General features: G+C 41.3%; 1 protein-coding gene across 1 annotated transcript in view; it reads right to left on the bottom strand.

Moving 5' to 3' along the window:
* The window catches only part of LOC134541395 (cytokine-inducible SH2-containing protein-like), a 38,417-nt gene extending 26,472 nt beyond the window's left edge, over window positions 1-11,945 (bottom strand). The window contains exon 1 of the mRNA XM_063384818.1: window positions 11,851-11,945. Coding sequence (XP_063240888.1) covers window positions 11,851-11,880 — 30 coding nt within the window. The 5' untranslated portion in view covers window positions 11,881-11,945. The remainder of the gene's footprint in view (window positions 1-11,850) is intronic.
* Between the last annotated feature and the right edge of the window lie 4,795 nt (window positions 11,946-16,740).

Genomic DNA, 16,740 nt, shown 5'->3' with positions numbered 1-16,740 from the left:
TAGAATAACCTTTATTTTCACAATCACTTATCATTGTGGGAAATTCATATATAAATGGACTCATTTCGAGTACTTTTCAATTCCGGGATGGATGTACTTTTAATGAATACATGTGCACAATCTAACTACCACTATAGTTTTGTTCCATCAAAACATGACACACGATTGCAATATTTGGTGTCAAAAACGAATTACGTAATATGGAAACTATGTTACCGGTATTGTATTTATCACAATATACGTCAAATAAGCCACACATTTATACACAGCAAAAATTTCAATGTTTTTAATACTAAGTAGGTACCATATTAAGTACTTAATAGAAGATGGTAAATATAACTTTCGTAACGTAATATTTAAATACCTGCCATTGCAAATCACACAAACAAATGTAATAATACTTAAAACATTAAATATTAGTTAAATTGTTACAAAAAATTTATCGCCACGCACACACGAATTTTGAAGGTTGAAAGCATTACATGGCGTATTTTTATCTGAATAATCACATAACATAATGAGGCGAATAAGTTATTTCTGGTTTTAAATGAAGTAATCTAATATAAGTATACTAGCTGTACCCTGCCACGCTTCGCTGTGGCACATTGTGATTGAATAGTTGAGAAATGAGAAACAAAAGTTTGTAAGTAGATTCTTAGCTGAATGTAAAAGAACATAATCCGTTTAGTAAACTCCGTTGAAATCCATGAAAACAAAAGAATCAAGAGAAAACGCTTGTCTTTTGTTTTTATTAGCGGGATAAATGTTCATAAAAGTAAAACAGCAATAAAAAAATGAAGGAACGTTAGAATTCAAAAAATAAATAGCCATAAACCATCTAGGAAAAATTTCGCATCGAATGGTGGTAGTTTCATGTCGATACGATCAGTGGTTTAGGCGTGATTGAGCCTCAAACGAAGACCATTTTCATAATATATATATAGATAGAAGAAGAAGATAAACACACGCATTATTAAACGAGATATGTAGCTAACCTAAACTAACCAAACATACAAACGATTTAAATATTTTTCAGAACCATAACAGACTCCATTTTGGACAAATCATGGTTTCAAAGAACAAAAAACGCTCAAATATCTACCGGAATTGTGATTCCGCCAGCTCACGAGGTGGCGGAATATATCCGGTAGTTTGTGACGTAATTCCGATACAAAATTCCGCTAGCGAGTGTTCAAGAATAGGGTTTAGCAAATTTCTGGTGGAATCAAGTAATTCCGCTAGTGGAATTCTTCCGGCAGCGTCAAGAATAGGGCCTCTGGACTGGCGCGCAGTCTTCTCCCAGTGCGTATGAGCGGCGACCGTAACATTACATGGCGGAGAAGTGAAGGTAAAGGTGTCACGCAAGTCCCTCTAGTGCTTTCAATAATATGTACCGGTTGTTTTACGCCTAGAAATTACCCTGAAAACACGCGTTTTAGCCATTTTCACTCTTCTAAAAAAAAAACAGCTTAAAAACTTTATCCGAAATTAAAAGTACTTTTCGGCCCTCAGCGAACTGTTGACTGCTTTTCGTAAGCAGACCCCACTCGGATATCTCGAGTAGTTTTGAAATCGCTGTTGTTTTTCCTGAAGCTCAGCGCACCGCGTGTGTGCCCGGGTGGGCGGGGGCCGTAAGCGACACAGCGTAAACTCCGTATGCGCAAGGGCAAAACGGAAACACACATGGTCCGGAACCTAACACACTTCGCGTGAAATGTCACGTTTTAATTTTTAAACTAAAGCAAATAACATATCCACAAAGGCTACATACATGCGACATTTTTTTTCTTTCGCGCCTCTTATTCCCGCATTTTCAAAAAAAAAAAAATTCATTAATATATTTTTGATGTGTAACATCTTAGCTCTCGGTATACGACATTTTGGTGGGAGTGATTTCTTGAAGGGAACGGAAGTGTGTAACCATGGTGCTGACATCTGTGGCGGATGGCGAGAACCAAAGTTCACAAAGCCAAAGGGAAATGTTATTGTGTTAACTGTTTAGTGAATTTTAACAATATATTCGAAAATCAGATACAAAATCAGGGTTTATTCTTTTTTCAAGTCTTTTTCTCTTTTATCAGAGCCGTTTTCCTTATAAAGGTAGCTTAATATTTCTGTTTACAAATGTAATGACTCAGTAGTTGACGTAGCTGCTCCGGCAGCGAATTCTAGCGGCGGGTGCGGAAACTACGTGTGGTTCGCGTCCAGAAATGCAGTTGGGAACAGTATTTGCATATATCTACACTAGCTGTACCCTGCCACGCTTCGCTGTGGCTTCTTAGCTGAATGTAAAAGAACATAATCCGTTTAGTAAACTCCGTTGAAATCCATGAAAACAAAAGAATCAGGAGAAAACGCTTGTCTTTTGTTTTTATTAGCGGGATAAATGTTCATAAAAGTAAAACAGCAATAAAAAATTGAAGGAACGTTAGAATTCAAAAAATAGCCATAAACCATCTAGGACAAATTTCGCATCGAATGGTGGTAGTTTCATGTCAATACGATCAGTGGTTTAGGCGTGATTGAGCCTCAAACGAAGACCATTTTCATTATATATATATATATATATATATATATATATATATATATATATATATATATAGAAGATTTATTATGTTCGGCATTATTTTAAAGAATTCTACGTTAAATTTCGTGGCCGAGTTTGGTATTATAAGTGTGTTCGCCACGTGAGCACTCATTAATTTGCTTGTTACCGAAGTCAGATGTTACACACCTCTGGCAAAGTCTGCGAGACTCGCTCACGTTTTTTTTTTTTTTTTTTTTTTTTTTTTGGCTAGTTGTTGCTAGCCAGGGTGTTAAGATACTAACAATTAAAATTGTAAGGGGGTGGCTAGTGTGGCCTGGTGACACCACAGCTGGGGGGAAAATAGGTGTTGGTAAGGGATTGGCTGAGAGGGGTCGTTACCATAACGCCGAATGTCAGAATTGACCGCAACGCCGACAGCTAGAAAACTGCTGTGTACCACAACGCCGAAATAACAACTGAATGAATTTGTGTTTCTTAAATGTACCTTAATGACGAAACACCACAATCAAACCTAACCTTACGCAACCTAACCTAACCTAGCGTAATATAACCTAACCTAACTTAACCTAGCCTATCCTAACCTAGCCTAACCTAGTCTAACCTAACCTAGTCTAACTTAACCTAGTCTAACCTAACCTAACCTTCGTGGCAGTCCTGCAATGACATTTTTCGGCGTTAGTGTATTTCGGCATTGTGGTACACATAAGTTTTCTAGCTGTCGGCGTTGTGGTCAATTTGGCATTTCGGCGTTATGGTGCGTCCCCGCCGCGAGCTATAATAAGCAACACTGATTCGAAACCTGTGAATACATACTACAACCCCCCCCCCCCCCCCCCCCCCGCCACAACAGGAGAAGCTTGGGGACTAAAATAACAACCCCCGGAATGAAATTGGCTCGCGAAAGAGGTATTTCTGGGAAAAGCGAGATAACTGTGGAACCCCACGAATAGAGCATTATAACGAGAACTCACTGATCCATACTCAAAATAAGTACCTACACATGAGCTCTAGCGCTAAATCTAAATCGGCTACATCTATTCGCGCGAAAAAATATTATTTTCTGGCTAAAACGATAATGGGTAAAAAAAATGAGAAACCGATTCTATTCCATGTAAGAAGAGATCGGACAAAATTCGCGGATCCATTTCGCGATGTACTAGAAACCAAACAAAATGCACATTTAGATTGCGTCTGTGATTGGCTCACAGTTTATCTCAAGGACTCTGAGCCAATGAAAAACCTTCAACCCCCCAAAAAAAGTATCAAATCGCAAGCATCCCATTTGACATATCTCACGAGGCAATAGCCAATGAGCAGGTGGTATTTTGACTGCTTATGTAGGAGTCCATCCTAGAGGTCATTGAAAGAGCGATTTTTTTCCCCCTTGTCTCTACACATAAGTAACTAAATACGGCACACGAACGTGTATTTAAATAAAATATCCGTAGGTAATTTGGTGGTTTGGCGGTTGGTAAAGACCACCGGATGGTGGTTAGAATGTCCTGGGTTCGAATCCAGCCTGGGGTTGGCATGGTCCCTTCCCCTCCGTGCTTCGGAAGGTGGCGAGAAGCCACTGTGGGATCACACTGCCTCGTCAAGGGCGTACCTGTGTCGGCGAGGCTTCTAGCGCGGTGTCTCCTCTGGACTGGCGCGCAGTCTTCTCGTCGTGCGTATGAGCGGTGACCGTGACATTATATATGGCGGAGAAATGAAGATAAATGTGTAATGTAAGTCCCCTGAGTGTTTCATATATCTAGAAATTACTATCGATACACGCTCTTTAGCCTATTTCGCTCTTCTAAAAATAGAGTTAAAAAATTGGTTGTCTGTAAAGTCGGTTTACGGACGATAGTTTAACGTGTCAACGTCATAACAAAACATTGATGAAATGATTGCATACTTTATGAATAAAATTGAACCATTTTTATTTTAATAATAAAAGAATAAATACTTGAAATTATAATAGTAATCAGATTTTTAAAATGCAAGAATAATTAACCTTTATTGCCGAAATTGTTGTTGTAATAATCAATGAAAACCACATTAACTTTTCACTTCACTTTATAAACAGTCGAGTGGAAGAGAGATAGATGCGGCCAAGCGTACAATGAGCGTAACATGGACACAGCGTAACGGGACACAGCGTAACGGAACAATGTGCGTAACAGGACACTTTTTCGTGCGCGCAGCCGGCGTTCATCGATTTATTAGACGTTGTCACGTCAAAAAACAAAACACGGAAAACACACCCACGCATCCGCCCTCAAAGTATTCTTAAATTGTTTTCGCAAACAGACGCCGCTCATTTGTACATATCGAGCAGTTTTTTTTAAATTGCGCGGTATTTCCCGAATATCTGCACACGCCCTACGTGTGGCCGTTATAATAGTTTTCCGTTTTTATGTTGTCGGCAAACTAGAAGGGTAAACTGTGGTGAAAGTTGCTCTCGTGTAGGTAGATTAGGTTGATCAAGTAAGTTAAGAACTTATGTATCATTAAACTCTATTTTTTTCCCGGACTGGTTGATATGTATTTATATATTTTCAGATTTACCGTACGTACTTGATAACACTTCTATGTCAACGGTTCATTTTCGTATCAAAATTCAAGACTTAGTTTTAAAAAAAATTAATGTTATGCAAGCAGCTGAACAAAAGAAAAATTCAAAACACTCTAAGATATTAAAAGTTGCCAGCAATACTTTGCAAACGTTTATGAGGCTATGATTCCATCAGTCCATCCTTCCGTCAAAAGCTTACCTACCTAACTTCGACTTTCGACGGACTGATAAATTATAACTTCCAAAATGTTTGCAAGAATTTTGTGGGCAACTTTTATCACCTTACTGGCTCTTATTTGAAAAATAAATTGCGTTGGGTAGAGAGTTCGTAGACTCATCTGCTCGCAAGCTAGGATGCAAACCTTCACACACCCTCGCACAGTGTCCATGATTGGACCGCAGTTGTTCGGACACGCCCCTCTGCGACCGTGAGCCAAAGACGACCCAGATATGAGTGAAGCAAGCGAATCAGCTAGTGCCAATTAACAAGACATCAGCCAGTGAAAAAAACAAACGTTGGTAGAGAAAACACAAGTCTTTGAATTTCAGCCTGGCGCCAAATGAATTCGCGAAATCTCCGGTTGTCAATTAATACGATATTGCGACGCTCAGCAGTTTCGCTTAATTTCAAAGTAGTTTCACCCAACTCAGGTTAATAGCAAAGTTAGGTCGGGTTGAAGGAAAATGTTGTAAACGAATAGGCATGTGTCTGAGGAGAGAATTATTCTAAAACATAATATACGTAACGTAGTTTGCTATGAACTTTTCCTTCATGTGCGGATGTTTTCTCCCAGCGAGTCGGTGAAACTGTAATTTACAAGATCTTATCAGGGTGAAATAATTCTTATAGATCACAATTTGTTTTATTTGGGACAAGAGCATTTTTATTATGTACCGCTCAGTCCAGTTGTCAACGAAAATACCGGAGTCAGTTCATCGCCTTGGCCGTAGAGGTCGTATCGGTCAGCTGCCCGACCATTCATCGCTTAAGGCCCGTCTACAACTGCAATGTCCCAAACTGTGGCCGACAAACACTTATCGCTGATTGGCCCACGTGACCCTCTGACGTCATGCGTGGCGTACATCAGTCAGCTTGAACTTTATGACCCAATCCGCATCCTTTGGTAGCACAGTACAACAAAACACTCACTATATTTGATCCCCGGTTCCCGTTTCAAAAGGTAAACAAAATAAATGACACTAGCATTTACTTTTGGCTTGCAGGGTAAAGAAATATCACTGAACTCCCACGAATTTCGCAAGTTAACGTGAATATTCAAAACTTAGCCGCGTACACGTTTACAAAGCATGAAAATTATTAAACAAAAACAATCGAAAAACAATTATTTTGGCGCTCTGGTGACTTGCTTTAGAAATCAGTAGATTCGTACCTCGGACATAGCAGTTGTAGACTGGAATGTTTCCCGAGCAACAATGTGACGTCACTCAGATGAGGCCTTTACGCCCGCCCAGAGATCCACAACTCCGCTCTCTGTCATATTTATTTTTTTGTTTTTCATTTTCAACGCGGCCAACTGTAGAGAAAACTTTAACTTTGCTTGAAATTTACCTCGTATAATTATTACATTCGTTTGACTATAATTCAAGTTATTCAACTAAAACTCATTAAACTTGATTCTTTTCACTCTAGTATTTAATAAAAATTTTCTTCAGAGTTGCCATGCGTAACCAATTACGATCATAGGACTAGGACGTTCTTTCTTAAAAAAAAAAAAAAAATGCCAACAATCAAAACAAACAATTAAAAACTTCTAATGTAATATTTGACACGCAAAACCCTTCCGGACATTTGGAGGTTATGATTCCATCCGTCCGACCGACATATATATTAAGTTACCAAACTTTTGACGTATGTACAAAGTAAATTTGTCAGGTCTCGTGATCGACGGGCTATTGTAATTCTGGCTTACGCCATAGAAGAAGGAGGGGGGGGGGGGGGATGTTTCTACGGAGCACATTTATAGAGACCTGAAAAACTCGCGGATTCATTTCGCGACAGGCTAGAATCCAAATACTTCTGCCTTTTTGGCTGCCTCAGTGATCGGGCCACAGTTTGTCTGAAGGACTCTGGGCCGATGGAAAACCTCCAACAAAATAAGCATCGAATCACTAGCGTCCCAGTTAACAGGTGTCACGAGTCAGTAACCAACGAGAAGGTGTAATACGCCCGAGTGTATAGAGGATCATGGAGTCTATCCTATAGATAACTGAAATCGCGAATTTTTCCGGTCTCTACTCATTTAGAATGTAGAGGACTGGGATACTTACAAATGGAGCCCACGTGTTACTTTCCGCGACGTAATCCAGAGTCAGCGCTGTTGCGCCGGAACGAACGCGCGATCAACAAATGACTCCCGAAACTCGAGGTCCTCACAAGGCGACGGCTCGCACCAGACTGGCGGTCTGCGCCCCCTTGAGCGGCGATGCGCGCGCGACACTCACTGCGCATGCGCGGGTCTCTCCCCTCCACACTCCCCCGGTGTCGGCACGGAGGGGGGGAAACTACGCGGCGGCACACGCCAAACAACGTAGCGAGACGAGCGTCTGTGACGCGAGTGTATTTTCGCTCCTCGGGCGACAAACCAGCTTCACATTCATAAGGAGTGGAAAAATTCTGTGACGGACTTTTACTTCCGACGCCTACGCACTTTTCTCTCACTAAGTGTAAGTGTATCCTGCTATGCACTAAGAAGACTGGCAGACGTAGTTAGTATTGAAACATTAAAAACTGTCCACTACGCTCACTTCCACTCTATAATGACATATAATAGAGAAATCTGGGGAAACAGTGGGAATTGAAACAATTCTAAAATTACAAAAAAATAGCTATTCGTATAATGATACATGACAAAATGTCAGCTCACTGTAAACAAAAATTCAGAAAACTTAAAATCTTAACAGTCATAAACGAGTATATACTAAGAATACTCTTATTTATACATAAGGAGAAACGCTATTTTCAAAAAAATCTAGATATTCATTTATACAACACAAGAAACTCCAATAAATTGAGGATAACAGTTCATAATACCAGTCAGTATGAAAAGGGCACAAATGACATAGGCATAAAAATGTACAACTTATTGCCACAAAATGTCAAAAAAATGACCGATTTTCTATATTCAAAAGAACAATCAAACAAGTTCTGTTAAACATCATTCCTACTCTCTGATAGAATTCTTTGACCTAATAACAGATAAGAAAACTAAACTCTGCTAAATTTTATTTAAATCCATCACAAAACGAGGAGAAAAATATTGAGTTTTGTAAACTAACTCTTCGCTCTGAGCCTTAGACTTCAGTTCATACGATTTATTATGTACCCATGTTTTTTTTTAATCTCTCTTTCTTACTTGTGAAATGTAAAAGTACTCTGTAATATTTCATTGTTGTAGTTGTACAGTATGTTTGTATGGATGCATATATTTGTATTAATTGACTTGTTCTATATCCCGGAGACGTATCGATATGGGATCTACAGAACAAAAATTGAATAAATAAATAAAAAATAAATGGTACCCGTTCTGGAGTGCTCATAACCAACAATTAACACTATTAAATGGACGGAGATGAATCCAATCATGAAGGCTTGCTTGCCGTGAAGTTGGTAAACAAGTAGACGGAATCTCAGGATTTAGGTGAAATGAGGGTATTTTTTGTACCACAAGAAATAACACCTTTGACATCAGAAATAAAAGGACGAAAACGTTTATTCTTCTAGGTTTGTTATGGAAAGAAGGAATGTTATTTAAAGTTAATTATTGCGTAATTCTGCATGCGTTAAAAAGATTATTTTTTCAAAGTTATTCCCCCCCCCCCCCCCCCACGGAGTTAAAGATTTAAAGTCCCCGAGTTAAAGATTGAAAGTAAGACTGGGAATAAAGTGATTTGTTCACGTCAGAAGATTCTTTTCTCAATAAAAAAATTATAACACAAATGTTAATATTTTAACTTTTTGTCAATAAAAAATATGTTCAATCGTTCAAAACTAACTATTACTACTTCAATCACCGACTGCTTGGCCATTGATATTAAAGGGCTGGGGGGAGGGGGGGGGGGGGGTTGGTCTGTAAAGTTGGTTTACGGACGATAATTTTACGTGATAACGTCATAAGAAAACATTGATTAAAAATTGCATACTTTTAAATTTTCCAACGATATTTACAGTTTTTGCAAATTTCATTTAAATAATTTGTTTAAATATAATCACGAACAATTAGTTTTAAACAAACCGTCTTAACCTGTTTGATATTATAGAAGATTTTCTCGTACGGTGTTTGGCCGGTTCTTGCACGCTCGGCTCAGGCGTAACGTGACAATTTTTCGTGCGTGCAGCCGGCGTTCATCATTTATAAGTAGAGACTGGAAAAATTCGAGAGTTCAATGACCTCCAGGATAGATTACACGATCCTCTGCCTACTTGGGCAAACGCGGCGCCTGTTCATTGGGTGCTGAATTTTGAGGCGTCTCAAGTGGGTAACTTGTGATTGGATACTTTATTGACTGATGGTCTCTAATTGGCCAAGAGTCCTACATATTAACAGTGGAACAAATAGCAGAAGCAGCACAACGGTATAATTATTTGAATTTTAGCATATCACGAAATGAACCCGCGAATTTTTCCGGTGTCTATTTATAAGACGTTATCAGGTCCAAAAAAAAAAAAAATAAACTACCGTGTGCCGAAAGTACCGGGAATTCTCGGTTCCGTTGAAGACTAGTACTGAAATTACCGGTTCTGGAAATCGATTACCGGTTCCGTACACTGCGTGTCTGCAGTATTCCTCCGCGGAACAACCCCGGGTCTCTTTTCGCGGCGCCGGGCGCCTCAGTGGTTCGAGTGCCGCGCGGTGTTTGGGCTCTTATCAGCGCCGCAGAGACGCAGTTGTGTCGTCGGTGTTATCAGCGCGCGCGAGTGTTCGCGGAAGCTCGTGATAACCGCCGGTGACCGCTCGTGTGCTCGTGGCCACGGAGATATTGGTCTATGGAGTGTGTGTCTGTTCGGAGGTATTACTCTATGGAGTGTGTCTCTTTGGAGGCATTGGTCTATGGAGTGTGTCTTTTCGGAGGTATTACTCTATGGAGTGCGTCTGTTTGGAGGTACTGGTCTATGGAGTGTGTCTGTTCTGGGATATTAGTCTATGGAGTGCGTATCTGTTCGGAGGTATTAGTCTATGGAGTGTGTGTCTGTTCGGGGTATTAGTCTATGGTGAGTGTCTGTTCGGAGGTATTAGTCAATGGAGTGTGTGTCTGTTCGGAGGTATTAGTCTATGGAGTGTGTGTCTGTTCGGAGGTATTACTCTATGGAGTTTGTGTCTGTTCGGAGGTATTACTCTATGGAGTATGTGTCTGTTCGGAGGTATTAGTCTATGGAGTGAGTGTCTGTTCGGAGGTATTAGTCTATGGAGTGTGTGTCTGTTCGGAGGTATTACTCTATGGAGTGTGTGTCTGTTCGGAGGTATTAGTCTATGTAGTGTGTGTCTGTTCGGACGTATTAGTCTATGGAGTGTGTGTCTGTTCGGAGGTATTACTATATGGAGTGTGTGTCTGTTCGGAGGTATTAGTCTATGGAGTGTGTCTGTACGGAGGTATTAGTCTATGGAGTGTGTGTCTGTTCGGAGGTATTAGTCTATGGAGTGTGTGTCTGTTCGGAGGTATTAGTCTATGGCGTGAGTGTCTGTTCGGAGGTATTAGTCAATGGAGTGTGTGTCTGTTCGGAGGTATTAGTCAATGGAGTGTGTGTCTGTTCGGAGGTATTACTCTATGGAGTGTGTGTCTGTTCGGAGGTATGAGTCTATGGAGTGTGTGTCTGTTCGTAGGTATTACTCTATGGAGTGTGCGTCTGTTTGGAGGTATTACTGTATGTGGTGTGTTTGTTCCTAGGTATTACTCTATTGAGTGTGTGTCTGTTCGGAGGTATTACTCTGTGGAGTGTGTGTTTGTTCGGAGGTATTAGTCTATGGAGTGTGTGTCTGTTCGGAGGTACTAGTCTATGGAGTGTGTGTGTCTGTTCCGATCTAGGAATTTACTTTAAATTAGTTGTGAATATGAAATTTGGAATAATTCCCCCCCCCCCCCCCCCCCCCCCCCAATCAATGTAGTTGTTTTTCACAGATAAACTACACAATAAGGACGTAAAATATTTTGGCGGGACTGTGTCGGGACACACGGCAGTTGGATTTATTACGTGGAACGTCTGTGTCAGCGGGTCGCTCCTAGGAGGGGTGGACTGAAATGAGAACGAGGCATTGACTGTGGCAGCAGACACAACCTTGCTGAGCACACGTGATTTCCGGACAATTCAATTCAATTGGTTTTTATTTTGCACATGTATAACTTTACAGCTTTGGTGTTTACATCAAGATACTCTAGCACTCAGTGCTCCTTTTGGCTAATCTGTGTTGACAAATACTTACATTTGTAATTTGCTAATGAGTTGAATTAAAGGAAAATTTAAAAAAAAAAAAAAAAAAACGTTAAGGGCCTACCCAGGCACACACAACGGTGCGCAGAGCTTCAGGAAAAACAACGCGATTTCAAAACTACTCGAGATATCCGAGTGGGGTATGCTTACGAAAAGCATTTAAGAGTTCGCTGAGGGCCGAAAAGTACTTAATTTTTTTAAACTGTATTTTCAGAAGACTTTAAACGCATGTTTTCAGAGTAATGTTTAGGCGTAAAACAACCTGTACTTATTCTTGGAAGCAATTAAGGTACTTACTTGCATTACACCTTTATCTTCATTTCTCATCCATATAATGTTACGGTCACACAACTCAAATTTCACAGTTATCCTGAGACTACGAGAATACTGCACGCCAGTTCGGAGCCTTTGCGCTTAGAGGCTATAGCGCGTTTGAAATACCAACGAGTGTAGCGCTTATCATCCCGCCTCAGTAACACACACACATCCTTGACGAAGGTTAGTGCAGGGAGGAGGGGGGGGGGGGGGGGTGGAGCGCGCCAGAACACACACCGCCGCGCACCGGAGTTGTAATAATCGCGGAGAACAGCTTGTCTCGTCAACAAGGCTAACGACTTCCAGGAACCGTGGCGAGATAAGGAAAAACCGCTATCTCCCGACGATAAGAAGCGCCGGCGCTCCATAGGTTAACCCCCCCCCCCCCAACCCAAAACTACCACAATAGCTTTCCCTCTCTGCACCTTTGAATATATATACTGTATAGAAGTCGCGAGTGGATAGGATTTACTCTACGTTTTCAGAAGCGTATTATGAGCAGCTTGGGAACTTCACCGCTGCAGTGCGCTGCCATAACGCCCTGTATCGTCTTAGTTGTTATTTACACGTTAGAGCGCAGCACTGTCGCCCGCTGTCATTCCCCGCACCCCCCATCCATCATTCACTGCAGCTCAAGTTCGTTCAACGGGAGGGGGAAGGGGTGTTTGAAGAGTTCGACACTTGTCCGCTAGGGCCAACCACAAGTCGATGTAATAGTGATGGTGGCGATTGCGGCGGTGAATTAACCAACTACCTCAAAACCGTATTAGAAATTTTAACCTGGGCTGGCGACTTCTATACAGTATATATATTCAAAGTCTGCACGGAGGAACTTTATAATCGAGAACAACCGATTTGCCTTGTCGGACAAGATAAGATATCTCACAAACACACATACAATAACGCAAATTAATTTTTGACGCGATTAACGTCTTGTAAATCGATGAACGCCGGCTGCACGCACGGAAAAAAAAGCATGACTCATTGTCACGTTCCGCCTGAGCCCGAGCGTGCAAGAGAGCGCGGAACAAGCGATAGAGAGCACGATCGCTTGTGACGCATCTATCTCTCTCCCACTCCCGTTATCACGTGAAATTATCGTCCGTAAACCGACTTTACTGACAAAATGGCTTATTTACCTTGAAATTACACAGGGGGATATTTAAATTCTCCCCCCCCCCCCTAAAAAATTGGCCAAAATGATTTGTTAAACCTTGTTCGTGCAGTACTGACAGTAACATCTAAAACAATGGCAGATGCTAAAAATAAGCCTGGAACTTTGAAGTGTTGTGCATACATCGTGTTTCTGTATGTATTCAGCAAAGTCACTTATTGTCGAACGTTATCTTGGTCAATAGTCGCTCTGACCTTGCGTAACGTCAAAACCTTGGAAAGTTCACTGCAAAAAGTAACTAGTTCCAGTTCAAATTCCCCCACTACTGAAAGGAGTTAGTTCCAATTCACGTTCCCTTGTTTCTAGAGGAAGTTGTATTAGTTGAAGTTCCTAAAATAACATAAAAAATAATAAAAAAGGAATTCAAATATGTTTATTACTTTAACGAAGATATTATTTTAACTATAACTTTTATACATGTTTGCTATTTAACTTCTTCGAATCTGTGTTATTCTGTTAAGGATAGGACGATGATAGGAAAAGTAGGAAACGGATGGGAGTGGAAAAAGTCAAATCGAGTGGAAGAGAGATAGATGCGGCGCCAGCGTACCATGAGCGTAACGGGACACCGCGCAACGGGACATGTGCGGAACGGGACACTTTTCGTGCGTGCAGCCGGCGTTCATCGATTTATTAGACGTTGTCACGTCAAAAAAAAAAGCCAGTCATGGCGACTGTCAACATGAAGTGAAAACTTAAAACATAGTTTTTAAATGTGTAATATGTAGGGGCATGCATTTTTCGCTAAATAATCTGCTCGCTCGTTAGACTGCAACAAGGCATGCCCTCTCTAGCGATTGGTCCCTTGTGATTGGCGGCCGTCTGCGAGAGAAGACATCGCCCTGTCTGGCCGGGCCATTCAGCACTGGATGGCTGTGATTGGTGCGCCGACAGTAGACATGCGCCTGGATCTACCCAGCCAACCACGAGACACAGAAAAATGCTGCAGAGGTTTAACACACAGCTGGTCTGGAAATCTTTCCGAGAAAATTACATGGCCTTAGTAATATGTAGAGACCTGCAAAATTCGCGGATTCATTCGGTGATAGGCTAGAATTCAAACACATATACCTCTTAGATAATTTTGCTACTGGCTTACTGTTCATCTGGACGAATCTCAACCAGTTATAAACCCTCAACCAAAGAAGGATCGAATCACAGACAAACCAGCTGAGACGACTTACGAGTCGGCAGCCAATGAACTTGCGTTATTTGTCCGAGTGTACAGGGGTATGTGCAGTCTATCCTGAAGGCCATCGAAAACGCGAATTTTGCAGGTCTCTAGTAATATGACGTCATGCTGCGGTATTCGGACTGGTGTGTGGTTCTAGTTGAGGAAATACTGGAAACTAAGGATAAATGCAGGAGGATATTTATAAACGGCACAACACCACGGGACGCCCTTGGGCGGATATGAAACGAACACGTTAGCCTTGAAGAGTGACTACTTACTCTCCACAGGGAGTTTGAGGAAAAAAGAGGCATCATGCGGAGACCGGAACAATTCGTGGATTCATTTCGCAACAGGCTAAGAATTCAAATAGTCATACCTGGAGACCGGAAAAATTCGCGGGTTCAATGACCTCCAGGATAGACTCCAATATCCTCTACACACTCGGGCAAATGTCAACTGTTCATTGGCTGCTGACTTGTGAGTCGTCTCGACTGGATGGCCTGTGATTCGACACTTCTACGAGTGAGGGTCTCTAATTGCCCCTCAGTCCTCCAGATTTAAAAGTGGACCAATGGCAGAAGCAGCACTAAGGTATAATTATTTGAATTTTAGCATAACACGAAATGAACCCGCGAATTATTCAGGTCTATAGTCATACCTTAGTGCTTCTGCTGTTGGCTCACCACTCATCTGGAGGACTCTGCGCCAATGAGAAACACTCGACCGGAGCTGTGTCGAATCACAGGCTGCTACGTCGGGACGAATCACAAGACAGCAGCCAATGAACGGTGACATCTGCCCGAGTGGAGTCCATCCTGGAGGTAATCGAACCTGCGGATTTTTCCAGTCCCTGCAAAGTAAAGAATTTTCCTACTTTTACAAAAGATTTCTTTGGAAACCAGTTGCCAAGAAATATATTGTAACTTTGTCTTTGTATAACATATAGCTGTGGTTATTTTTACAGATATAAAATACGTTTTTCGAGATAATACTAGGTAGTTATCACCAAATTTGGAGCATGATTTTATATTTTAATTAATGTTTAATACAAGCATTATTTTTTTAAACAACGGAAATATAATCGAATATCCAATTAGTGGTATATTTTGTTATATTATTCTTATAAATTTGCGCATTTAATACCGTCAAGCTATTCAGGGAACAGTATTGGAGGTACTGGGACAACACAAATCATAAATTTCCGGGTAAGAATAAGAACCCAGAATTACTTCGAACACTATTTTATAGTGATGCAATTGTTTTTAATTTAAATGTAAAAATTTACAAATATCTGTAATTGTACATGAGTAGTACTATTCCATTTACAAAAAAAATTGTATGCATCCTTAGAGGCAGGTATTTTTGCGAGAAAAAAAATGAAGGCTCAAAAAACTGCAAATGTTATGCCTATGTTGTTTCTCTTCTCAGCGACCTTGACCAGTTGTGTGTTAAAACTCTGTAGCACTGTCTGTGCCTCGTGGTTGGCTGGGTTTATTCCAGGCGCATGTCTACTGTCGGCGCACCAATCACAGCCATCCAGTGCTGAATGGCCCGGCCAGACAGGGCGATGTCTTCTCTCGCAGACGGCCGCCAATCACAAGGGAACAATGGCATACCTTGTTGCAGTCTAATAAGCAGTCAGATTATTTCGCGAAAAATGCGTGCCCCTACTAATAATTTATTAATACATTACATTAGACGTATCACTAGAGACCTGAAAATTTCGCGGGTTCATTACGTGTTATGCTAAAATTCAAATAATTATACCTTAGTGCTGCTTCTGCCATTGGTCCACTGTTAATCTGGAGGACTGAGGGGCAATTAGAGACACTCACTCGTAGAAGTGTCGAATCACAGGCCACCCAGTCGAGACGACTCACAAGTCAACAGCCAATGAACAGTTGGCATTCGCCCGAGAGTGTAGAGGATATTGGAGTCTATCCTGGAGGTCATTGAACCCACGAATTTTTCCGGTCTCTAGTAATAATTTATTAATAGGGACTGGAAAAATTAGCGAGTTCAATGACCTTCAGGATAGACTCCACGATCCTCTGCCTACTAGGGCAAACGGCGCCTGTTCACTGGCCGCCGAATTTTGAGGCGTCTCAAGTGGGTAACTTGTGATTGGATACTTTATTGACTGATGGTCTCTAATTGGCCAAGAGTCCTACATATTAACAGTTAACCAATAGCAGATGCAGCGCAACGGTATAATTATTTGAATTTTAGCAAATCACGAAAGGAACCCGCGAATTTTTCCTGTCTCTGTTTATTAATACATTAGACGTATCACGGTACAAATCAGAATGACCAACCTTCGAATCTCGCGTGTTCCCTGAGTAGCGCAGCGCAGGTGTTGTTCCTTATCGCCAGAGGGAGGGCACAGCTTCTTGGGAACAGGCAGGCAGTTTCACCTGCTTGTAATCACTTGTCAGCAGCAGAGCTCAGTGAAGCGAGGTGGAGTTACGTAACACTCACGCAGCGCGACCTACATTTTGAAGCGCCGCTTTCTAGGAAACTGCCA

The sequence above is a fragment of the Bacillus rossius genome, chromosome 18 (genome assembly GCF_032445375.1).
Source record: "Bacillus rossius redtenbacheri isolate Brsri chromosome 18, Brsri_v3, whole genome shotgun sequence".
In the NCBI taxonomy this organism is placed as follows: Eukaryota; Metazoa; Arthropoda; class Insecta; order Phasmatodea; family Bacillidae; genus Bacillus; species Bacillus rossius.
Note: the sequence above shows the minus strand (reverse complement) of the source record. Positions and strands in the feature narration are given on the sequence as shown.